General features: G+C 43.9%; 1 protein-coding gene across 3 annotated transcripts in view; it reads left to right on the top strand.

Moving 5' to 3' along the window:
* Positions 1-24,539, top strand: part of Zcwpw2 (zinc finger CW-type and PWWP domain containing 2) — a 154,338-nt gene that overhangs the window by 97,372 nt on the left and 32,427 nt on the right. For 2 of the 3 annotated variants that reach the window (XM_029481341.2, XM_085828160.1), the window contains exon 8: positions 7,682-7,779. In XM_029481341.2, the coding sequence (XP_029337201.1) occupies positions 7,682-7,779 (98 nt within the window). Of the gene's footprint in view, positions 1-7,681; positions 7,780-13,450; positions 14,005-24,539 lie in introns of those variants that run through there. The other variant, XM_021172906.3, reaches the window with a different exon arrangement.

The following is a 24,539-nucleotide window of genomic DNA, read 5'->3' as shown; positions in this document are numbered from 1 at the left end:
TCTAAGGTCATTCTCAGGCAAGCCAAGGATCCATGAGAGTGATCCTGTGCAGAAACGAAGTTATCAGCATCAATTGCAAAAGAACCGTAAGGGACTCTGGAATGCTCAGCCCTAAATCTTATACATAGGTGTCCTACACCCATCCTTGCTAGGCTCAGGGATCATGATGGAGGAGGGGAGAGAAAAGTAAGAGCCAGAGATTCTGGGTGACTACAAAGAAACTTTCCTGGACAAAGCAGGGCAGTTTATACTGAAGCGTTCACAGCAATTTGAGACATTTTGCACGCGACAAGTGTAGGCTTATGACAGACAGAATTCCAGAATGGAGATGGAAGGTGGGTGCTAAGTCAGACTTTTAGCTAAGGAGCTCCTTACAAGTGGTAGCTTCTGGGAGAGAGAGTCAGTTTCCTTCACAGTTGTAGCCAGGGCAGGTCGACAGCACCCTGCAGTGATGGCCACACATACTGGTGCTTAAGGCATCAACTGATTAAGAAAAAAGAGAGAAGGTAAAGTTGGGTGGATAGAAAGGTGAGGTGGATCTGGAAGGAGTAGGGGGCAGTGAATTTCATTAAAACACATTGTACAGAATTTTCAAAGAACAAATAAAATTATGAATAAAAGCAAATAAATAAAACCAACAGCATGCAAAGAACAACAAAACTCATTTCAAACTTTTAAATTTCTATCCATATTTCTGTGGATCCCTATTGTTAAAATCCCTTTCTTGTGGGTGGTGGGTGGGTGATGTGAACATTGCTGTCCTTCCTCCAAAGGTCTTAACAACAAACCAGCCAGTGGGCTTACTGATCTTACTTATAAAGCATGACAGGCGTGTGGGTGACTCCAGAGCTGCCATACTGGACAGTCTTTACCAAGTACGCTTCTGGCTTTTCCATACCTGCAGAGATGGAGCCCAGCTTCCCTGAGTCATTTCCCAGCCTTTATACTCTAGCCTGAGTCTCCAAGGCCATGTGCAATTAGGGCAGCATTGCATAAAAATGCCTGAGTGGAATGGCCTGATGCTCAAGTGAGGGTCTAGTGACCCACCCACACTTTCTAGGAGGGAGTGTCAATATTAACAGGCTTCATAGTGATAGACACTTAGAAGAAGGCATAGGTGATCTCATGAAAGTTGTAACACTTTGGTTCAGAGGATAGCACTTTCGAGCAGTCTCTCTTTCCAAGTATCAATATCCAATTTCTTTGGAGCACCGAGGGCCTCAGGTTTAGTGCTTGTTGCTTGAGAGCCAATTTTTCAGAACAGAGAGCTGGTGAGGAATAAATCTCATTAATTCAGGGCCAATCCATGCTTATCAAGGGTATGCCAGCATCAAAGCACCCACTTTGAGAACCCAGATATACACAGGAATTTTATTAGAGAAGGAAGGGAGAGCAGGGGACAGTAGGCTCCTGTGAGGGCAATCTGCTGATGCTCAGTGGCTTCTGTAGTTCAGGGTTCATGTCTCCTATTTTCTTCTCCAGCCTGTGCATCACTGGCCTTCTGGGGCTACTTCCTGTTGCTCCCTAGATAGCTATTCTTTTCTGGTAAATTAAGCTTCATGGTGAGTGCTATGCTTTGTGTTATTTGACTTCTGGAACTAAAGGGCAAGGAGGACCATTTCATGGTGTGGTTGTAATCTGGAGGAACCAGGCCTTCTGGGTTTTATGAATGTAGAGAGAAGTACAGCTACTGCCTCATTCATGGACATACAGTCTTTATATTCTCTTCAGAGTCACTAAGGTTTGGCCCATTTAGTCATTTTGATGTGACTTCACTTTAGAATTTTGGATGCCAAGCAAAGTGAAGAGAAATAACCTTGCAAGGGACAAAGTACAGGGAACCACTGTTGCAGTGGCTCCCATAAGGGTGGGGTCAGTCATACTCTGTGACAGGAGGTGACCTAAGTGCAAGTTCTTGGCCTCAATTTCCTGGGATCCTCACATGATACAGATTCTTATTTCCCTGTTAAGGATTTGCTGTTTGGGGATGGAATCTCCTCCTCGCTCCTCCCTCTCCTGGCCCTCTCCCTTCTCTCTCTACTCTTCCTCTCTCTTCCTTTCCCCCTCTCTCCTTCCCCCTTCTCTATTTCCCCCCTTCCCTCTCCCTTTCTGCTCTCAACAGTGAGTTGAATCAAGTCAGGAAACTAGGGATAATCATCCCAGATAGGAGATGATAGTTGTACAATAAGCGAAGGCGTTCTTTCTGTCTCCAGCTTTGGAGGATATCATTGACCAATTCTGATAACTGAGTCTGTAGATTATAGTAACTGCCGTTTCTTAAGAATTATTTTTGAATTTCAGTTTACAATATAAGAATGCTTATAGAAAAGCAAGCTTCCTGTTGCTCTGGAAGCAAAACTCAACATCAGTCAAGTTGTTAAGAGTCCTGGCCAATTGATGAAGTCCTCCATTACTCTGTCTACCCTTTGATCAAAAGGCAGTGCAGACACTTTTCCAGATTGCTTGCAAACAGAGATTACAGTGAACTTGGCAGTGACATGCCTCATCGTAACCTGATTGTACTTTAGCCTAGTGTTAGAAGTATAGAGATGTTTGCCTGCCATTTTCTTTTATAGCATAGCTTAAAATCCATCTTTTCAACAGGATATTAAATTTCAGTGTCAGTTTTCATAAACTCAGAATGTAAAGTAGGGAAAAAATTGTGAGAGGAACCAGAGTCAGCCTGAGGGTAAGCACAGATAGTGGCCTGTGAATTAACAGGTTCTGTTACTAAAAAGAGAGATCTACCACAGCTGCAGCAGTAGAGACGGCCCCGTGCGTGGAAGCACATGTGGCTCGTGCCTGATCCCAGGAGCTGATCCCAGAACTCAGGTAAAGGCTGCATGAGGCAGCACACGGCAGTAATTGCAGCGAGACACAGGAGAACGAAGCCAGCCTAGAGTGTGCTGCATGCAGAAACAACAGAGATCCTGCTTTAACAAGATGGAAGGCGAGAACCTCCTCCTCAGAGCTGTCCTCTGACCTCTACATGCATGCTGTATTTACACACATGTAAATACGTGAACAGTTTTTTTAATCTAGTAAAATAGGATGTTAATTTCATTCAATCAATGTGCTTCTGTACAAGCATACATTCCTCTAGCAAGTTTGGGTTCAGTAGACAAGGTGTATCCATGTTTAAAATGAGTTACCCAGCTGATTCGTAGGCCCAGCAAACTCTGAGTGCTCCTGATCCAGAATGGGATACTCTGTTGTCTGCAGCCACAACGAAAGGAGACAGCTGCCTGGGAGCTAACCAACATGTCCACTGCAAGCTCTGTTGGTCTGCGTTTAAACATAAGAGCTAACTCCCAGGCCTCTTTTGGGCTATTCCAAACCAAGTTTTGCGAATAGCCTAATGCTGGCTGGGTAGAGACCACAGTGAGGAAGGCTTCTGAGTCTGTGATTACTTTCTTGAGTTCCTGGTCCACAGCAGATGCACTCTAAATATGTGCTGATTGAATAGAAGGATGCTTAGGCAGAGAGATGCTGGTCCGAATATTTATGCAAATTGTAATGTGTATAATGTGTAAAATGTATAAAGGGAAAACTGGTTTTCCTGTGCTATAGCAAAAACCACAGGGAGATTTTTCGGTCTCCTACCTGCCATGATTTTGGTCAATACTGATATTAATAGTGCTTTATGGGGATCTAAAATTCTTTTTCTTATGTCCAGCCTGGGTACATTTAGATGTATGACTTGTGGTGATCCGCCCTGGTAGAGAAGAAGAAGTATTGTGTTAGACTGATGGGATCAGGTGCAAGGCAAGGGTGTGGCAGTCCCTCCAGGTTATGCTGGCTTTGGGCAGGCTTCTGTCTCTGGTGCCATGCAGCAAGCTACATGTGTGCTGTTTTCTCTGATCTTTGCTTCAGCAAGACTTTGGGTCAAGTAAAACTGCTGTTTTATTTAGGCAGAATACAATTCTGTCATTATCATAGGCTCTTCTTTAGGTGGTGGGGTCATTACTTTATCTCAACATATTAAATGAAGTAGTAAACACTGTTATTCATAGCTATGCAAAAAAGACATTTATCAACATAGTGTTTTCTTTTTTAAAATCATACTGGACAATTAACGTATGTTGTCACTTGGATTAGAAATGGATGAACCTTTGGAGCCTTGGAAATGGCTCAGTAGTTAGACTGCTAGCCATGCAAGTGTGAGGACCAAAGTCGAATCCCAGAAACCATGACAGATCTCTGTGGGCCGCAGCTGGCCAGCAGGACGAGCCCTGTCAGAGAGCTCCTGACTCCTTTGTTAGTAAGGAAGGTAATAGAACAATGGAAGATCACCCCTGACGCCACCACCCTCAGGCCTCCACAAACACCCACAAAAGGTACGTGCACCCTACAGAGGCTCCGCTCGCACAGGTCCCACACATGAGAGGGAAAAGAAAGGGTGAGTGTGTGCTTAACCCAGCTCCTTTGTGCTTTTGCAGCCTTTGATGTCCTGCATGGGTACAGCATTCCAACCATCTTCTCCCCTACACCCCTTCTCCTCCCAAGTCCACTCCCAACTTCCCCCACTCTCTTAGCTTTGTGTCATCCCCACCCAGCCCCCCAAATAATCTGGTAGTCTAGTCTCAATGCTCATGGGTATGGGGCCATTTACAGGAGTATTGTGGATCTACCATAGGATGGAAAACTGACCTCCCCCACTATCAACTCCCTATAGCTCCTTGGTTGTGATGTGAGATTTATAAACATAATTGACTTTGGTACCCTGGGGCCCCAATTAAGAAGAAATATGCAACAAATTCTAATGAGCTTTTTATATTTCAAAAGCATTTTATACTATATACATATCAAGAAAATTAGCTATTTCTTTCAAAGAATTATAAAATTTAGCCTGTAAATTCATAATAGAATTCTGCAACAAGCAGAGATCTTATATAAAAACCATACAATAACAAATATTAAGCAGGTAAGAAAAAGCTGTAAGGAAATCTCTTATTTTTTTATGCTAAGTAAAAATAAAACTTTTTAAATCTTAAAGTTTATTTTTTCTTTTTATTTCTGTATTACTTAGAAGAATTCTTTCTGGGTGGTTAAGGTTATGAATTTGTCCTCAATATTATTCCATTGATGTTTGTGCCTGTCTCTGTGGTTTTTATCACTGTTGCTCTGTAGTGGAGTTCAAGGTCAGGGATGGTGATTTCCCCATAAGTTCTCTTATTGTTGAGACTAGAGTGGCCCAGGCTCTAAGATCCACTGTAGACAAATGGGATCTCATAAAACTGAAAAACTTGTGTAAGGCAAAGGACACAGTCATGAGGACAAAATGGCAACCAACAGATTGGGAAAAGATCTTTATCAATCCTACATCTGATAGAAGGCTAATATCCAATATATACATAGAACTAAAGTAGCTAGACTCCAGAGAACCAAATAACCCTATTTTAAAAATGGGATATAGTGCTAAACAAAGAATTCTCAACTGAGGAATATGGAATGGCGAAAAAGCACCTAAAGAAATGTTCAGCATCCTTAGTCATTGGGGAAATGCAAATCAAAACAACCCTGAGATTCCACCTCACACTAGTCAGAATGGTTAAGATAAAAAACTCAGGCAACAGCAGATGCCGACGAGGAAGTGGAGAAAGAGGAATACTTCTCCATTGTTGGTGGGATTGCAAGCTTGTACAACCACTCTGGAAATCAGTCTGGCGGTTCCTCAGAAAATTGGACATAGTACTACCGGAGTATCCCGCAGTACCTCTCGTGGGCATATATTCAGAAGATGTTCCAACTGGTAATAAGGACACATGCTCCACTATGTTCATAGCAGCCTTATTTATAATAGCCAGAAACTGGAAAGAACCCAGATGCCCCTCAACAGAGGAATGGATACAGAAAATGTGGTACATTTACACAATGGAGCACTACTCAGCTATTAAAAACAAATGACTTCATGAAATTCTGTTTTTGTTTGTTTATTTTTTGTTTTTTTGAGACAGGGTTTCTCTGTATAGCCCCGGCTGTCCTGGAATTCACTCTGTAGACCAGGCTGACCTTGAACTCAGAAATCCACCTGCCCCTGCCTCCTAAGTGGCATGTGCCACCACTGCCTGGCAATGTTTGTTTATTTATTTATTTATTTATTTATTTATTTATTTAATACATATGAGTACACTGTCACTGTCTTCAGACACACCAGAAGAGGGAATCTGATCTCATTACTGATGGTTGTGAGCTACCATGTGGTTGCTGTGATTTGAACTCAGGACTTCTGGAAGAGCAGTCAGTGCTCTTAACCGCTGAGTCATCTCTCCAAGCCCCAACTTCATGAAATTCTTAGGTAAATGGATGGAACTAGAAAATATCATCCTGCCGGGCGTGATAGCGCACACCTTTGATCCCAGCACCTGGGAGGCAGAGGCAGGCGGATTTCTGAGTTCGAGGCCAGCCTGGTCTACAAAGTGAGTTCCAGGACAGCCAGGGCTACACAGAGAAGAAACCCTGTCTCGAAAAAAAAAAAAGAAAAAAGAAAAAAGAAAACATCATCCTGAGTGAGGTAACACAGTCACAAAAGAACACACGTGGTATGTACTTACTGATAATGGATATTAGGAAAAAAGCTTGGCATACTCATGATACGACCGACACCAAAGTGTGGATGCTTCAGTCCTACTTATAGTGGGGGACAAAATAATCACAGGAGAAAGAGGATTAGAAGGACTTGGTAGGAAGAAAGGAGAGGGAGAGGAAAAGGGGTTCAGGATCTGATGTGGGAGGAGACAGGGGAGACTTACAGAGGATCAGGAAATTGAACAGAAGTGTGTAGCCATGGGAGACAGGGAACTGGGGGTAGCCTATAGAGAGTCCCAGACTCCAGGAAAGCAAGCAGCTCCCAGGACCCAACTCGGATGGCCTTATCTGAAATACCCCACAAAGGGGAGAGAGAACCTGTAGAGACCATATCCAGAGGTTAGGCATGGTTCCGGGAGGAGGGATGGGGCCACCCACCCATCTCAGAATTTTAACCCAGAATTGTTCCTGTCTAAAGGAAATTCAGGGACAAAGTGTGCAGCAGAGACTGAAGGAAAGGCCATACAGAGCCTGCCCCACCTAGGGATCCATCACACATGCAGACACCAAACCCAGACACTATTGCTGATGCCGAGAAGTGCTTGCTGATAGGAGCCTGATATGTATGTTTCCTGAGAGGCTCTGCTAGAGCCTTGCTGATACAGATGCTTGCAGTCAACCATCGGACTGAGCACAGGGACCCCAATGGAGGAGTTAGGGGAAGGGCTGAAGGGGTTTGCAGCCCCATAGGAAGAACAACAATATAAACCAACCAGATCCCCCCCATCCCAGAGCTCCCAGGGACAAAACCAGTAACCAAAGAATACACATGGAGGGACCCATGGCTTCAGATGCATATGTAGCAGATGGCCTTATCTGGCATCAGTGGGAGGGGAGGCAGTTGGTCCTGTGAGGGCTTGAAGCCCCAGAGTAGGGGAATGCTAGGGCGGTGAGCCAAGGAGTGGGTCGGTGGGTAGGGGAGCACCATTATAGAAGCAGGGGGAGAGGGAGAATGGAGGGAGTTTTCAGAGGAGAAACCTGGAAGGGGGATAACATTTCAAATGTAAATAAATTAAATAACCAATAAAAAGATTATGAATTAGATGGCATTAACTAAAGATGCAGCTTTTATTGTATTCATGATTTCCTTTAGTTGTCTCCGAGACTGAAGGTTTGCTGAAAGAACTGGAGAAAATGCTGCAACAAATCCAAGAACCCACAGCAAGAGAGGATGAGTCACGGGGAGAGCAGGTTGGTATGCATAGGCGCCACCAGCAGCTTCAGGTTCTCAAATTGATGGGCATTTCAGTCATATACGTACCTTTCTCCACGTCTAAAATCTGAGCCACTGATCATCATGATGTTAATAAACTGGAGGCTGTCAAGAAGCCAAACTATATTCCTGGGGAAAATGTGAGATTACACAAAGGTAGTCATTTAACTTTAGATCTTTGGGGTTGGAAATGAAGGAAGATGCAGGGGTTTCCTGTAGCTGAGGTGGACCATTGCAGAGAGACCTGGGATTGGCCATCATGACACAATACTTGACAGAAATGACTAGAAGAGATGTCAGTTCATCTAGGAGGCCATGCTGGTGCAGAGCACTGCACACCCAGGTAAAATAGGAAGCCGAGGAAAGAGAAGACAGGAAGGGGCCAGGGCAAGAGAGAACCCATGGGCATGGCCCCAGTACCTACTTCCAGATGCTCAACCCCACCCCCTGCCTGCCACTCCCTACCTCCCAGTAATAACTCTCCAGCTGTGTTATGAATGTGTCATAGAACTTATGTGTTGGTTAGCTCAGAGTCTTCATGCTCTGTCTCTAGAAAAGCCCAAACTGACATACCTGCTTTCTAAATATCATTAATTCGATGGAGATTTCTTAATTCAGTGAAGTTGACAGTTTTAGATGAATAGCAATAGACTCCCCCGTTGCTTGCGATCTTTCCAGGTAAGAGAAGTGAGGTATAGTAATAGCAGATCCCTGGCACAGGGGAGTAGCTTGGTCAGAACCTTCTCTGTCCCATCTGTGCACTGAAATGTGCATGTCTGGGCTACTGTAAGGCAAAACCTCTCAGTGTTAGCAGAGCAGAGGTGGAGCTCACCAGGGCACCCATGTCATCTCCACCACATCTGGGCTAGCTCCTATTTCCTCTTGTTTTTAACTAATTATGTTTATATTTGGAGAGCTGTATGTTCTTACTATCCAATATCTTTGTAAATGGAATGAGAGTTTGTGATAGAAAGCTCAGACCATTTACAAAAGGCAGCATTGGGCCAATCATGCATAAAAATCAATCTCAGGACAGACACTTAACCCTCTGGTATAGTTGTTTCCTAAGTAGTTAGGAAACAAACGGCAGTGGGAGGTTACATAGGTTTCATTAATTCATTCAGATACATAGTGTGCCCCAGTCAAAGAGACACACCAAGACAGAATCCCCGATATAATCATTGGGATTTTATTGCCTTATTATCATTTGTGAATAACATAATCTTAATGTAATCTAGGTTCTGCAGCTGAGGACTCATGCCACTTGGCAGTTTACTCATGCCCTACTTTAGAGAACTGTCTTAGGAGTCAGATAAGACAAACGCGCTGTGTCCGAGGTGACAGTGGGCGGTGCTAGTTCTAAGAGGAGATGCATTCTTAACTTCCTCTCTTGTTTCCCCCATGCTCACCCAGGGACACTACATCTCTGCCAGTCCCTCTCAGTGATAGCTGGATTTAGAAGAGGGTGGATCGTTCATGCATGTCAGACTGCAGGCTTCGTTTAGATCCTTACCCAGTATGAAGACATGGATCCTCCATATTTTTTCTAGCTTTCCTGCAGATAGGGCCTCCCTTGGTGGTGTGGGTTCTCTGTGTAGTAGAGGCTGGCCTCAAACATGAACCCATCTGTCTCAGCTCTAACTCCTAAGAGCTGGAGTCGTAGGTGTTCAGCTAAAGATGAGTCTTTAATGCCTTTCTTCCTGAGTTAAAGATTAAGGAAAGTGTACAGAATGTAGCATCCTAGAGATGAATGTGTTAGAGGAAGTAGACGTCAGCCTTTGCTGAGGTGGAAAACACAGAAAGCTCCCACTCAGTGCCAGCAGCACAGCTGCCCTGATCTGCAGGCTGTGACTCAGCCTACAGTGCATTTCCCACCATGCTTCCAGTACACAGGCTTCTTCCCATGTGTGGCTGCACTTGTAGAACAGGATGTGTACACTGGTGACATGGGTAATAATACAAATTACATAAATATATATATATATATTATAAAATAACAAATAATACATCTATATAATAATACAAATATAAATATACAAATTATTCCTTCTTAGCAATTGTGTGCTCAGTTCAACACTACATGGTTTTATGCAGTGTGGTTTGTGGTTTGTGGTGTTTTTTTTTTTTCCCCTTTCTTTTTTAGCCCCAGCGGTTTGTCTTCTCAAAAATGCAGCCTGAAAAAAAAAATACAGCCTGGCTGGTTTTTATAGTGACATCTTGGAGTTTTTACAGCCACAGACTGGCTTCCGTTTTGCTGTCAGAACTAGTAGCTTGATGGAATAGAAATCACTTTTGATTTATTTTTATTTCTAATGCTAAGATACATAGTTTTAATACAGCCCCAGGTAGGCCTTCTTTTGTTTTAGATTCTTGTATTGTTCTGCACTTTTAAAAGGCATTTAGGAACTATGAGAGTTACTTCTTTTAATTTACTGCCAGGTGAGGACCTCCTACAGGCTCTCACTAGCAGCTCCTGATGTCTCTGGAAGCTTCCGGCTTCCTCACTGTTAATGAGGAGAGCAGCCATGAAACCAGCCATTAAAGTTGTAGCAATTTCCACCTTAAAAGTAAAGAAGTAATCACACACCCCTGGGGTTTGTTCTTTTATTTCTTCTTTATTTTCATTGTTTCTGCAAAGAATTAATGTGGCTTCTACTTAAAACTGGAGGAGTGCTTTATGTAGGGTTTTTCTTTTTTAGAAGATGCTCCCTGATACACTAAACACACTAAAGAGAGTCAGCAGACAATTCCAAATCTGGACTAGGTTGACTCTGAGCAGACACCATGTGAGCCCCTTTCAGAGTTGTGAATTTGCTGTGTTTTTCATTGCTGCCTGTCAGATTTCTTATGATTCCTAAGCTTGTGTGCCAGTCATGAAGGTAGGAAGAGCACACACCCACTGATGATCAAAGCTCTCTCCTGTGTGCTCTGGCAGATGAGCATCCTCTCCTGGGTCTCCTTCCCAAGGACACTCTAGCTAACACTAACACTGCTTACAGGCCCTGTCTGACTTGGCAACAATGGAGAAGTTAGTTAATCAGACCTTTAGATCCACCTCATTTTAAAATAGATAATCCATATGCAAATAAGGATGTTTGCTGAATAATTATTTGGATTAAAAAGTACATATTATATCTTGAACTACATGCATATCCTTGTCTTTCAATTGCATGAGAGGCTGGTCTCCCTGTAGTGAACTTTGAAACTGAAGCTCATGTTAGTATGTGAATGCACAGTGAGTTACCACTGTCTTGCCCATCTAAGCTAGAGTAAGGACTTTTTATGGATAATGTAAATACTTATTAAAGAATGGCCACAGAATATGTAACTGAAACTGAAATATGTAGGTGTGATGAGCTGTGTGGAGGACCTGCTGCAGTTGTGATGAGCTATGTGGAGGACCTGCTGTAGGTGTGATGAGCTGTGTGGAGGACCTGCTGTAGGTGTGATGAGCTGTGTGGAGGACCTGCTGTAGGTGTGATGAATTGTGTGGAGGACCTGCTGTAGGTGTGATGAATTGTGTGGAGGACCTGCTGTAGGTGTGATGAATTGTGTGGAGGACCTGCTGTAGGTGTGATGAATTGTGTGGAGGACCTGCTGTAGGTGTGATGAATTGTGTGGAGGACCTGCTGTAGGTGTGATGAATTGTGTGGAGGACCTGCTGTAGGTGTGATGAACTGTGTGGAGGACCTGCTGTAGGTGTGATGAATTGTGTGGAGGACCTGCTGTAGGTGTGATGAGCTGTGTGGAGGACCTGCTGTAGGTGTGATGAGCTGTGTGGAGGACCTGCTGCAGTTGTGATGAACTGTGTGGAGGACCTGCTGTAGGTGTGATGAATTGTGTGGAGGACCGGCTGTAGGTGTGATGAGCTGTGTGGAGGACCTGCTGCAGTTGTGATGAGCTGTGTGGAGGACCTGCTGTAGGTGTGATGAATTGTGTGGAGGACCTGCTGTAGGTGTGATGAACTGTGTGGAGGACCTGCTGTAGGTGTGATGAATTGTGTGGAGGACCTGCTGTAGGTGTGATGAGCTATGTGGAGGACCTGCTGTAGGTGTGATGAGCTGTGTGGAGGACCTGCTGTAGGTGTGATGAATTGTGTGGAGGACCTGCTGTAGGTGTGATGAATTGTGTGGAGGACCTGCTGTAGGTGTGATGAGCTGTATGGAGGACCTGCTGTAGGTGTGATGAGCTGTGTGGAGGACCTGCTGCAGTTGTGATGAGCTGTGTGGAGGACCTGCTGTAGGTGTGATGAGCTGTGTGGAGGACCTGCTGTAGGTGTGATGAGCTGTGTGGAGGACTTGTTGTAGGTGTGATGAACTGTGTGGAGGACCTGCTGTAGGTGTGATGAGCTGTGTGGAGGACCTGCTGTAGGTGTGATGAGCTGTGTGGAGGACCTGCTGCAGTTGTGATGAGCTGTGTGGAGGACCTGCTGTAGGTGTGATGAATTGTGTGGAGGACCTGCTGTAGGTGTGATGAGCTGTGTGGAGGACCTGCTGTAGGTGTGATGAGCTGTGTGGAGGACCTGCTGCAGTTGTGATGAGCTGTGTGGAGGACCTGCTGTAGGTGTGATGAATTGTGTGGAGGACCTGCTGTAGGTGTGATGAACTGTGTGGAGGACCTGCTGTAGGTGTGATGAATTGTGTGGAGGACCTGCTGTAGGTGTGATGAGCTATGTGGAGGACCTGCTGTAGGTGTGATGAGCTGTGTGGAGGACCTGCTGTAGGTGTGATGAATTGTGTGGAGGACCTGCTGTAGGTGTGATGAACTGTGTGGAGGACCTGCTGTAGGTGTGATGAATTGTGTGGAGGACCTGCTGTAGGTGTGATGAACTGTGTGGAGGACCTGCTGTAGGTGTGATGAATTGTGTGGAGGACCTGCTGTAGGTGTGATGAGCTGTGTGGAGGACCTGCTGTAGGTGTGATGAGCTGTGTGGAGGACCTGCTGCAGTTGTGATGAGCTGTGTGGAGGACCTGCTGTAGGTGTGATGAATTGTGTGGAGGACCTGCTGTAGGTGTGATGAATTGTGTGGAGGACCTGCTGTAGGTGTGATGAATTGTGTGGAGGACCTGCTGTAGGTGTGATGAGCTGTGTGGAGGACCTGCTGTAGGTGTGATGAGCTGTGTGGAGGACCTGCTGTAGGTGTGATGAGCTGTGTGGAGGACCTGCTGCAGTTGTGATGAGCTGTGTGGAGGACCTGCTGTAGGTGTGATGAATTGTGTGGAGGACCTGCTGTAGGTGTGATGAATTGTGTGGAGGACCTGCTGTAGGTGTGATGAGCTGTATGGAGGACCTGCTGTAGGTGTGATGAGCTGTGTGGAGGACCTGCTGTAGGTGTGATGAGCTGTGTGGAGGACCTGCTGCAGTTGTGATGAGCTGTGTGGAGGACCTGCTGTAGGTGTGATGAGCTGTGTGGAGGACCTGCTGTAGGTGTGATGAGCTGTGTGGAGGACCTGCTGTAGGTGTGATGAATTGTGTGGAGGACCTGCTGTAGGTGTGATGAGCTGTGTGGAGGACCTGCTGTAGGTGTGATGAACTGTGTGGAGGACCTGCTGTAGGTGTGATGAGCTGTGTGGAGGACCTGCTGTAGGTGTGATGAGCTGTGTGGAGGACCTGCTGTATTTGTGATCAACTGTATGGCTCTTTTTGCAGTTGTCTCAGTGCAGCCCGGAAGCTCTCACAGGCAGCCCATTTCACAGCTACCACGAAGAGGACTATATTGTGCCTGATGGTGCAGGACTAAAAGCTGGAGAATATATTGAGGTTATAACTAACAATTTAAAAAAGATAGATGCCCTAATATCTGAATTTTAGGGTGTTATTCAAGTGTTTCCAAAAGTTAAGTATAAAAACACTCACAGTCTTTTTATTTTTCTGTCAAAATTTTAAAATGTGTAGGGAGATAGGCATAAAAATTGGTATTGCTATAAATTTATACTTTGTGAATGTCCATGGCTTTGAGAGTCTATCAAGTGGCATATACGTTTGAGTATTCGAATTTTAGGACTTATGAAAAATCCTGACGTTTGATTTGTAAACTTTTGTTTGTTTTGATTTTATAATTGTTTATGAAACTTAATCATAAACAGGTGCTGTTCATGAGTATTTAGGCCTTTCTTCAAATAGAGCTATTAAAATGGCTACCTGTTCTGTTAACAAGTCTCAGTGAGAACTCAAAGGTAACACATGCAGAAAGTGTTTTTGCAGTTGGCTGGAACTACTTTAATTATAAGGAAATATTAAAGATATATTCATACAATAAAGTCTGAGAATTTCCCAAAGACAAAACTGTCAGCTGTCTTATTGCATTGGAAACAGTTATTATTTCTCACCATGGCTCCTAAGTATAGCACCCTGGAACTTTGGAAGACCAGAGTCCTGGCCCCTTCCGTCCCTGCTGAGTCAGCTTCTGTCCAGGTGAGGCTGGGACACGGAGCTGAAAGCCCATCAATCTTCTGCATGAAACACCCAGTGCTGTAGGGGATGAAAATGTGTGTCATTCCTCAAGGATTCCCTGAGCAGTTTCAGTGCAGGTCTGGTCTGTATTTGAAGATAAAATAGTGGGCGACCTAAAGAAGACAAAAGCCACAGACCGATGCAGAGGTGTTAGAAATGTAAGGTGTGTTCATAGAAAGGAGCTAACACAAAATTAGCTTCATTAAGATAGAGCCTCAAACCAGTTGCCTAGTGCCCCATAATGAGCTCTGAAATGAGAGACAGACCCTTCAGGACCAGTGGACAAAGAGGCTTCTGACTTAAAGATACTGAGGCAGGTGGCAAGCTTCATTCCCATGCCTAAGTCTGACCCATCCTGTGTGGCCCAAATCAGGAAGGCACTGATAAAGATGAGCTGTAACGTAAGGTGGTTCCTGGTCTACAGAGTGGGAGCCGAGCCCGTTCTCAGCTGCTAGTGGAAGGGAGACTAGAAGGCAGCAGCACAGCCTGCTTTCTTATCAACTAGAGAGAACTGCAGGGAGGGGTGTGGCCTGATTCTGAGAGAGAAAAGGAAGCAACTGAAGGGTCTGTAGCCCACCAGTGAGAGAAATGGGAGCAAGTGAGTAACCCTAGTAAGGGGCAGGCCGGATGGTGATGACCAAGGAGGTAAGGCTTGGTCTGTTCAAGACCTTGCCATTACAGCAAAGGAGAGCACTCTGTGCACAGAAGATCCGTATGTCTAAGATTAAAGCCCAAGCTGACCGTGGAGACGGACCTGGACTCAGACTGTTGTGAGACTGGCATGCATGAGAGGGCAGCAGACAGACATTACTGGGCCAGCCTCTGCTCCATGTCTGAGGGAATCCATTGCCCTGATGTTAGCTCAGATTGTCAGCTTCCACATCAAGAGTCTCAGGGTTGCCAGCAGGCAGCCAGCCACCGGCAGGTTAGGTGTCTGCACAAAGTCTTATTAAACCCTCAGCTGCCTGGGAAGAATGTACCACCTCGGCAGGGTTTTAAATGGCAAAGGGTCTCTGCCTGACAGGGATGTTACACATAGATACTTCATTTGTCCTCCATGAAAGCTTAATATCACTTTCGTCTGTTCAAGTCAACTTACAGACCTCATTACTTCAAGTTCATCAGGTGCTTAGCACGGCCTCCTTTGTTCCGTCGTCTCTTCTCAGAATCTCGTTGCTGAGGAGCTAATGCATTTTTAACCAACTCAAGCAACCGGAAGGTCTGGTTTGTAGTGCGTCAGACAGCAGCTGCTAACTCTCTGAGCAGTGGCTCTGGCAGGAGGCTCCCGTGTGTGTGTGTGTGTGTGTGTGGGGGGGGGGGGGGGTTCCTAGGAAATAATGAGTTTTATGACCTGCCTGCCTAGTATATGTTGACAGTTGCCACTTTGTTAATGATTTGACATTTCCTGGCAGTCTAGCAGGAATATTGACACTTTGTATTCTCAGACACCTTTAGCGGTCTTTTGTTGGTTTGTTTGTTTGTTCTCCCTAACTCCTCCCAGAATCTTTACAATGTACAAATGCTACAATTCTGTCAAGTATCCAGGAACTTCCAAATGCTATGATCAGACAATCAAAACCTCTCCTTTGAGTTGGAAAGTCTGCAAGGCTCAGCCTGCTTTGCTGGTTTCAGTGAATCTCACTTATGTCTGTGGTGGGCTTCACGTCTGCTTTGCCGTGGTTCTGTTGACCTTGGTAGGCTCCCTAATATGTCTGGGAAGCAGACAGCTGCTTTACGATCTAGAGCATTCCCAGGTGGAGGTGTTAGTGCTTTTTGAGTCTGCTTCATATTTTACTTTCCATCTTGCCCCAGGCTAGCCCAGCTTGTCCTCATGTAGACAGCAAAGCAACGAGAGCAAGAAAGAGCTTCACTGTTAGGTAGTTAGTTAGATATTAACAGGCTCGGAAGACAAGGGGGCTAGACCCCTCTCCCTCATAATTAGCAGGATATAACGCCAAGGACTAGAGCAGCAGAGTTTTAATTGCTGTGTTTGTCTCTGGAGGAGGCATGGCATCCTCAGCTGCCCAGACAAAGGTCATTGATAGATAATCAAATTGGATTCTGGAGCCCCAAAGCTTATATGCTTTCTATCTCGCAATGGGCTTTCTGATTAAAGGACAAGGACATATGGTGATTCCTCCCATTAGAAGCAATCCAAATGGACCTGTCAGTTGCCAGGTCAAAGCAGTGTCCCCCCAAGAAAACATGCTTGTTGTAGAGAAGTGATATAAAACCTGCTTGGGATCCAGATCAACACAATGGCCCTTTGGACATTGTCCACTCTTACCCCTCAAGAATGTGTTCCATGTAACTCTGATCTGTCTCCTACCTACATTCTATATGGCATTATCTGATTTATGAAAGGCGCAATGATCTGGGCGATGAAGAGAGTCCAGAAAAAGATTCCAGTGCCAGTGCCAGACAAGGAAGGATGCTTCTGCGTGCATCCTCTTTACTGAAATCTCTTGGTTCAAATCAAGTCACAGAGCTCATACCAGTCAGATGGAGACATGCCACCAAAGAGCATGGACCCAGATGTAGGTAGGGCATCTGACACTTGCTCATGAGGAAGAGAATATTTCACTTGCAATCTTAAGAACATCAGATAAATTGTTGATAATTGAAAACCCTCACAAACTTATTTTCAGGTAAATATGTATTTTAAAAAGCATTTATGAATTTATAGCCAAATAAAGGTCTCCATTTTTTCTTTTGCCTTTTGACAGTTAATGTAAATATTTGCATACTATAAAACTAATTACTTGGTATTTTATTGCACTTATATTGACATAATGACCTACTCTCTTATACTGGTCATTTACCTTGTTTTTATTTTCATAATTAGAAACCACCTTTGCACCAAAGTCCACCATTCAATTCTTGCATGCATGTACATGTTTTTCCTTGTCTTTCTTGGGAGGCAAATTAATGGGCCTGTACCAGTGTACAACTTTAAGGCTATCTGTGTCCACTGAGTTTATCAGCCAAATAAAATGTACACAGGTTCATTTGTTTCTGAGCAAGGAGATTGCTTGTAACTGTGTTGGGCTAAGTTTTGTTTATGACCAGGTGACCAGGGACTATGAGATGGGCAGGTTTGGGGTGTTTTTTTTTCTGATTCCTTAAAACATGGTCAAAATGAACATCAGAGTAGCTCATAGAAGAACATCTGAAATAAGAATAATAAATTCAATAGTCATTAGGAACAGAATGATACATTAGAAGACATGACAGGTCTCTTGCTTCAGTTGTGACATGTATTTTCAGTCAATCATTGTGAAGAAATATCAGTGGAGAGCCATTTTTCTAGGAAACTGGTGGAATGATGGAATTTTGGGGTGTTCCCATGTGGGCACAGATAGGGAAGCTAGCACTTCAGAGAGTGACATCACTCTTCAAGCTTATTTGGTTGAGTTGTCTCTTGCTTCATGACCCCAATCTGTGAGTGTTTTATATTAGATTCCACATTTCTCTGGGTCACATTGTTAGTTTGTTATAATAAAAGCCTGACATGTGTTCTTCCACCTGTGTGCATGGTTGTTTGGTGTTTCTGTAGTTTCTGGGTCCTGGTACTTTCCTCTGCTGGTGTTGGAAGGTACGATCCCTCCCCTAACTGTGCGCATCACGGCCTACACCCCAATAGCAAAGGCAAGCTGACAGAAGACTAACACAACCAGTGAATTTAGTCACAGTTTTCTGTGACCAAGAAGCCTCTAGAATGAAGAACCAAAAGTCCTGGGGTTGGGGGGGGGGGACTCTCTACATTTTATGCTTAGGTCTAGTGAAGAATGCATCATATAGAAACATAGTTAGACAGGTGTGTGATCTAACGGTAGTAGACCTGGTGAAGGGAGGGAGCAAGCCTCTGTTCAGACCATTCTTAACCTCTCTGAGACATCTGCTGGATTCGAAGTAGGGCTGTTTCTAGAGTAGGAGCCCCATGACCTACTCCAGAGTGGATGTCAGAGAAGGATTTTATGGCCAAGTCTTCCACAGAGAACAGAGTTGGTTAGAACAATAGTTTTAACGTGTGTGGCTAGCCTTGAGGAGAAGGCTTCAGGTCTACCCTGGGAAGTGGGATTCTGGTTTTATCCTGCTTCCGTGAAGGGAGACTCAGCCATGAGAGATGGGGTCAGGCGAAGGTCAGAGGAAAACTACTTCTGGAGCTGCTTCCCAAGCTGTCTCAGTCACGGTTCTACTGCTGGGCTGAGACATCTTAACCAAGTCAACTCTTTTAAGAGATCATTTAGCTGGGGCCTGCTTAATACTTTCAAAGGCTTAGTCTATTATCATCATGGCAGGAAGCCTGTTACTACAGCAGTGGTTGAGAGCTATATTCTGATCTGTAGTCAGAGAAAGAGGCGTGAGAGACAGACAGGCAGGCAGGCAGGCAGGCAGACAGACTGGACCTGTTTTGAGATTTTGAAACTTTAAAGTCCACTCCCAGTGACATACTTCTTCCGACAATGCCACACTTTCTCCAACAAGGCCACACCTCCTAATCCTTCTAATCATTTCAAACAGTTTCACCTTGATGACTAACCATTCAAATATATGAGCCTATGGGGACATTCTTCTTCAAACCACAGTTAATAAGAATGAGACACAGTCCTAACCCTTGTGTTATTAACATCCCAAAGTGTTGCGTCTCTCAAAACCATTGTTGATACCAAAATTTTTACACATAGAGTATGGATCCCTCTCAGTCAAGCGGTTCACTTTATGGACTTTGTAAATTTTAGAAACATTGAATAAGTGAACGAATGCAGCCCCTGTTTTTAGGATTCTTGGAATAGCTGTCCTAACACAACCTAGGGCTGAATCGCATCAACTCAGTCCCAATTACAAAAGTTCAACTTCCCAGCAGTGCTTAACCCTTGAACTGTCTGCAACTTAGTGCTCACTTGCATGTGGTCCAGTGTGATCCATTTCTTAGTTCTTTGCAGGGTAGCCAGTCTCCCAAGCACTCCTTACCTTCTGTACTTACATTCTGCTATATCCAGTCTCCTTCCACAGTGAGTAACACTGACTTTCATCAACCCTTAAGATACTGAAGACATGACCAGGTAGCCTCCGAGCCTTACTCATAAAGGGCATGTGGCTGGCTTCCATTTTATTTGCCTTTGGGTGAATCACCTACCACCTAGTGAGTACATTTGAACTATTCCATTTAGAGAGACATCCATGTTGGTGAAAATAGGCCTTCTGCCCTTACCCAGCACCAATTTGAGAGCCATGTGGGATTGCTTTTCTGAAAGGGCATCAAGCAGCCCCAATCAAGCCTTCATATGACAAGATGTCAGGCTGAAATTGTGAAGCAAGCAGCCATGAGAGGCTGAACTAGAGTTCCTTAGCACCTGCTTTAGATTTCTGGCCCACAGGAACCCTGTTAGGTAATAAATATCTCTTAAGCCATGCCATTAGTGGTTGATGATGTCAGTGGCACATTAATAGGAAACTAATACATGTGATGAGCTTGTCTCACCAAGTAGATGATATACAGCAACAGGAAAAAACACCTTGTGTTTCAGACAATGGCCTGCTATATAATGCTGAGATAAAAATAGTCTCAATAAATGTTGCTAAGGTTTTGTAATTAAGTCCTAATCAAGTCAAGAAGTATTTATGGAATACCAGCCAGACACTCTTCTTGTACTATGGAAATCAGTAAAGCTGGGGAGACAGACTGGCCAGTAGTAAAATGTTGCTTTGGAAGCAAGACAATCTAAGTTTGATGCCCAGAACCAATACTAAAAGGCCTGGAATGTATAGTCTTGCAATCCCATCAGCAGGGAGGCAGATGAAAGAATCTCCAGACCTTGCTAGCTAGATGGCTTAGTCTGTTTATCAAGCTCCAGGTTAAGGAGAAGGAGAGACCACATCTCAGAAACCAAGGTGGTTAACTCCTGACTAAAGGCCCTCAAGGTTGGCCTGTGGCTTCCAAACTCACATGAGCGTACACAAAGATGAACAGGTAAATACATGAAAGCAACAAGTAAATCCTTGTGGAGAAGGCAAGTAGAAATAAAATAGACACGGGGGCCCGATGGAAATGTGAAGCAAGAATGGAAGAGACGGGAGATGCTGTTTTATGTGTTTTAGGTTTGAGTGACTTCTATGATGACACCTGAGCTAAGAGCTATGTATTTATCTGTGAAAGAGCATCCAAAGCAGAAGGAGCCATATGTGGACAGCCCAGGGACTTGGAAAGGCCTGGCACAGGCAGAAAGGCAGTTCCTGGGGCCAAGTTCATTCTGTCCTAGACACCACAGTTCAGGTCATCGAATCTCTCACAGTGGCACCTTTGTCATTAGGATCTCTGACAGAATGCTAGGCACCAGTCCACATTAAACAGATTTGTTCATGCACATTTATCACTTTATAAAGATAAACATAGTTAATGAGTCAATGCAGGCTAATATTTGTTGCAGGAAAAAGAATTAGGAAAAACACTGATAGTAATCGTCTGTTATTTCTGCTTCTCAAAGATCTCTGCCCTCATTAAGACCATTATTATGCATTGATAAACTATACAGCTCTGTGATAACACAGATATGTTTGAGGTGACTGACATGCCGTGAAAGAACCAAACTTGGTATACATTTTCTAAGATGTAAGATGTCACAGCAACTAATTAGCTCTCCCTAAAGAAGTACTAATACAATTCTGTTTCCTCAGTGTTCTGTCATCCCATGCAATGGGATTGACTATTTTTTCCCTCATTACATGTGAGTTTGGTGATTGATGAATAATAGATCCTCCCATGGCAACAGCATGTTGGTGATCGCAAATAAATGGCCGCTCACAGACATCTGAATATCCCCCTCTTACTTTGCCCTTGAGATAAAATCTGTTAGGCCCAATGGTATAGGCCTGTGATTCCAGCTATAGGCAGAGGCTGTGAGACCACTATTCACGGCCAGCCTTGGTAATTCATGAGACCCTGCTTCAAAGTAGAGGACAGACAAACGGCTTGGGAAGTATCTTAGAAGTGGGGTTCTTGCCTAACATGTGCAAAGCACTGTTGAGCCAAAACTGCTAAACACATACATAAACATATAAACAATTTAAGCTTCCATTCAGCGTTCCAGGTCATCATGTGAACAAAACCCTTGCACTGCTTGGCTGGTAGTGGCCATTAATCTTTCTTTACACATATGAGCTCTTGGTTCTCTTTATTACTTCCCACTTTTATAAACATCTTGGCAAATTAATGAACTGTGTCATTTGTTAACTCGCAGAAAGGGACATAGGAAGAGTGGACTGAGGTAGGATAGAGTAAAAGAATTAAAGAGACAAAGCCAGAAAAACACACTGAGTGAAAGCTGAACAGGTCCTTACACACACACACACACACACACACACACACACACACACACGCACACGCACACGCACACGCACACGCACACGTGTCCAGTCTCTGGGGGCTTGTCTGCCCGTGTGTGCCCAAGTGTGTGAGCGTACCATGGAGATGTAACTGGAAAGGAACAAGGACAACTGTTAGACTAGGATGTATTTGTAGGAAGAAGTGTCCATGATTATTTTTGAATATTTCTACTGGAAAAAAACAATTACCATAAATTCTTTTTTATTCTTTAGTAAAAGTGGGTCTATTCAGATTGTAAGCAAAATATTAGAAATAACTGAAAAGACACACACTTACCAAATAGCTCACCTGGAAACGTACTCTTGTGCATTTTATCAAAGCAAATTAAAATGTATGATGCAGTGTGGTTTATAATTACTCTTTCTCAGCTGTAAACAATCCTAGAGGTTAGGAAAACAATGAGCTCTTCATTCTTCATCCTGATTTTTAAATTAGCCTACAAATGTGTATGCAAAGTCACTTAAGTAGGGTTTTTTTTGGTACATATTTAAATTTTGTTTGATCCAATTTTTTTCTCTGGCAAAAACTTGTGGCTGTTGCAAAACAATGATTTGAAGGCCTTGTTACTTAGTTTAAACCAAACTCAGTGTATATTTATGTTGATACCTTTTATTTTTTATGAATAATACTTAACATTTATTAAACCTTATTAGATATGCCCGTTTCTTCATTGAATGTTTCAGCTCAGAATAAAACATCCAGTTCACACTTCTATCTAGTGAGCTTCACAGACAGAGACATTGACTCATGAAAAGGTTTGTCCCTCGAGGCCTAATGGCAGAGAAAAATTAAAAATCATTCTGACTTTAGAAACATGTACCTTGATCTGACAGTAAGTTTTGGACAAATGAAGCTGCCAGTGCCTAAGTTTGTCACATCGGACATTGATACCCATACATATGGCAAAGCAGAAAGAAGGACAGGAGCCCAGGATCCATGGTGCAGAGACTCTCCAAGGAGCAAGAAGTCTGGAGAGAGCTTTCTTTTTCAAGATTATTTTACTTTTAATCCTCTCTCTCTCTCTCTCTCTCTCTCTCTCTCTCTCTCTCTCTCTCTGTGTGTGTGTGTGTGTGTGTGTGTGTGTGTGTGTGTGAGAGAGAGAGAGAGAGAGAGAGAGAGAGAAAGAGACAGATTCTCTGGAGCTGGAGTTAGCAACAGTGGGTGCTAGGAACCACACTCAGGTCCTCTGGAAGAGCAATGAATGCTCTTAACTGCTTAGCCATTTCTCTAGCATGGTGATGGGTAATATTACTTGAATGTCAGTGTAGTGCCCAAATGTGTGGTTAAATGTTATTCCTTGGTGTGTCTGTAAAGAACTGTTTTTATCTACAACTGTAACTTTTTATCTACAACTGTAACTTGACTATTTCACAGGCTCGTTAAGGTAAGGTATAAGGTGTGATCCAGGAGGAAGTAAACTATACTCTCAGAACAAAATAAAAACTATGGAAAATTTCTAATTTATACAGACAAATCAGGACATGGTTAGGAATAGATAGTGAAGGCGTGAGGTAAAGGCAGGAGGAGCTCGTGGTGGTCAAGCTGAATTGACTGATTAGGCAGAAATTCCTCATTTAATATTGAAAGTGAAGCTAGAAAGGGCTCCAGTGGAATTTATCATTGATTAAAACTTGACTACAAGGTGTAACACCAGGAGAGAATGTAAAATGGCACAGTGCTCTGCTGGAGGGTAGAGGAACAGGTTCAAAGGCTGAGAGAGATAGGAACTTGGGAACAGTGGGTTCAAAGTCCGAGAAGCAAGTCCCAGAGCAAGATATACCTGCATGAAGGAGTCTGTCGAAGATGCCTTCCAAGAGGGCTTTGTGAGCTAAATTTGTAGGTGGTACCTTAACCACACTTGAAGATGCCCATGGTCACTTCACTGTAGGCCAGGTCTTATGGCGAAGATTTCAGTGATTGCATTGGGAAACCAGAATGCAGTTGGATGAATTGGATCCCAGAGATGTAGAAACCATGTTTACTATGACGTATGGCAGAGCAAAAGCAACAGTCACGGTGGTCTGACTTCTAAAGACTCACTGTGATGGTCCATCCACTGTGGCCTTTGTTCTTGCTTGATTTAATGGTTGGTCATCTTGACACAGCCTGGAATCATAGAAAGGAGTCTCAGTTGAGGGATTTTTCCAGATCAGATTGGACTGTGGGCATGAATGTCTGTGTGGGTGGTGGGGGGGTTGTCTTGATGGTCATGTGATGTAAAGAGGTCCCAGCCCACTGTGGGAGGCACCATTCCCTTGGAAATGTCTAAGAAAGCCATTCCTTGGGCTGTGTAAGAAAGCTCGCTAACTAGCTAAGCATGAGCCTGCAAGTGGGCCATCAAGCACCATTTTCCCATGAGCTCTGCTATGCTTCCTTGGCTGGGTTGAGTCACCTGGTGAGAGGTAAGACTGTTTCTTGCTTTAAGGTCTTTCAATGATGAGTTGATACCCGAAGGAGGAAACGTACCATTTTCCTTCCCAAAGTTGCTGTTGGTTAGCGTGTTCACCACAGCCACAGAGGTGTCATTAGAACAGTATTCTCAGAAGGTAGATAGGAATCCTACTCGAATTTTCCTGATCTGTCTAAGCACAAAAGTGTTTAGTCGAGCGAATGAAATTTTGAATTGGAAAAACAAAGTTAACAACTCCTCACTCAGTTCTCAGCCTTCAGCGAGTATACAGAAGCAGAGACACTGGGTCCCTCTGAGAAAAGACTTGAAAACATGGCTCAAAATATTCCCCAGTAGTCTATCTCATATCCCAGAGGAGCTTCTGGACTCTGACCAAGGTGAACTTGTGTTTGGGAGAAGTTGCAAATGAGATGCCTTGGGCAGTATGATCTGAATCCTGAAGACCGTGAACACCACTGGCATGCTGCTGCAAGCCAGGTAGCCAGTGG

Source organism: Mus caroli, unplaced genomic scaffold (genome assembly GCF_978045245.1).
Source record: "Mus caroli unplaced genomic scaffold, Mus_caroli_1 scaffold_11, whole genome shotgun sequence".
NCBI classification, from domain to species: domain Eukaryota; kingdom Metazoa; phylum Chordata; class Mammalia; order Rodentia; family Muridae; genus Mus; species Mus caroli.
Note: the sequence above shows the minus strand (reverse complement) of the source record. Positions and strands in the feature narration are given on the sequence as shown.